This window comes from Austrofundulus limnaeus, unplaced genomic scaffold, assembly GCF_001266775.1.
Source record: "Austrofundulus limnaeus strain Quisiro unplaced genomic scaffold, Austrofundulus_limnaeus-1.0 Scaffold3631, whole genome shotgun sequence".
NCBI lineage: Eukaryota > Metazoa > Chordata > Actinopteri > Cyprinodontiformes > Rivulidae > Austrofundulus > Austrofundulus limnaeus.
In genome coordinates, this window is record NW_013956033.1 from 1 (window position 1) to 572 (window position 572).

Sequence of the window (572 nt, forward strand, 5' to 3'; positions counted from 1 at the left end):
ACCATGTGTAGTACTGTGTGTAGTACTGTATGTAGTAGTAGTACTCACAGGCAGTGTACAACAGTGCGTCCCTCACCACCGTCGTACTCATCCTGCCATTTGTCCACCTGGTGGACGAGTTTGAGGAAGGAGCGTTTGGAGACGGGAGTGTCTCGGTACATGGGCCAGCCCAGGAACTGGAACTGTTGGACCATGCGGTACCCGTCCTGAGGCTGGAGACACAGAGAGGACAGGAGGTCAGAGGAGGAGACAGGTGAGACATGTCAACAGGAGGTCAGAGGAGGAACACAGGTGAGACATGTCCACAGGAGGTCAGAGGAGGAACACAGGTGAGACATGTCCACAGGAGGTCAGAGGAGGAGACAGGTGAGACATGTCAACAGGAGGTCAGAGGAGGAACACAGGTGAGACATGTCAACAGGAGGTCAGAGGAGGAACACAGGTGAGACATGTCAACAGGAGGTCAGAGGAGGAGACAGGTGAGACATGTCCACAGGAGGTCAGAGGAGGAACACAGGTGAGACATGTCAACAGGAGGTCAGAGGAGGAACACAGGTGAGACATGTCAACAG

At 54.2% G+C, this 572-nt stretch overlaps 1 protein-coding gene across 1 annotated transcript in view; it reads right to left on the reverse strand.

Annotated features, from left to right (window-relative positions):
* Positions 1-48: 48 nt before the first annotated feature.
* LOC106511936 (receptor-type tyrosine-protein phosphatase mu) overlaps positions 49-572 on the reverse strand; it is a gene marked incomplete at both ends in the record, with an annotated part of 3314 nt that continues 2790 nt past the window's right edge. Inside the window, 1 exon segment of the mRNA XM_014000652.1 lies at positions 49-212. Coding sequence (XP_013856106.1) covers positions 49-212 — 164 coding nt within the window.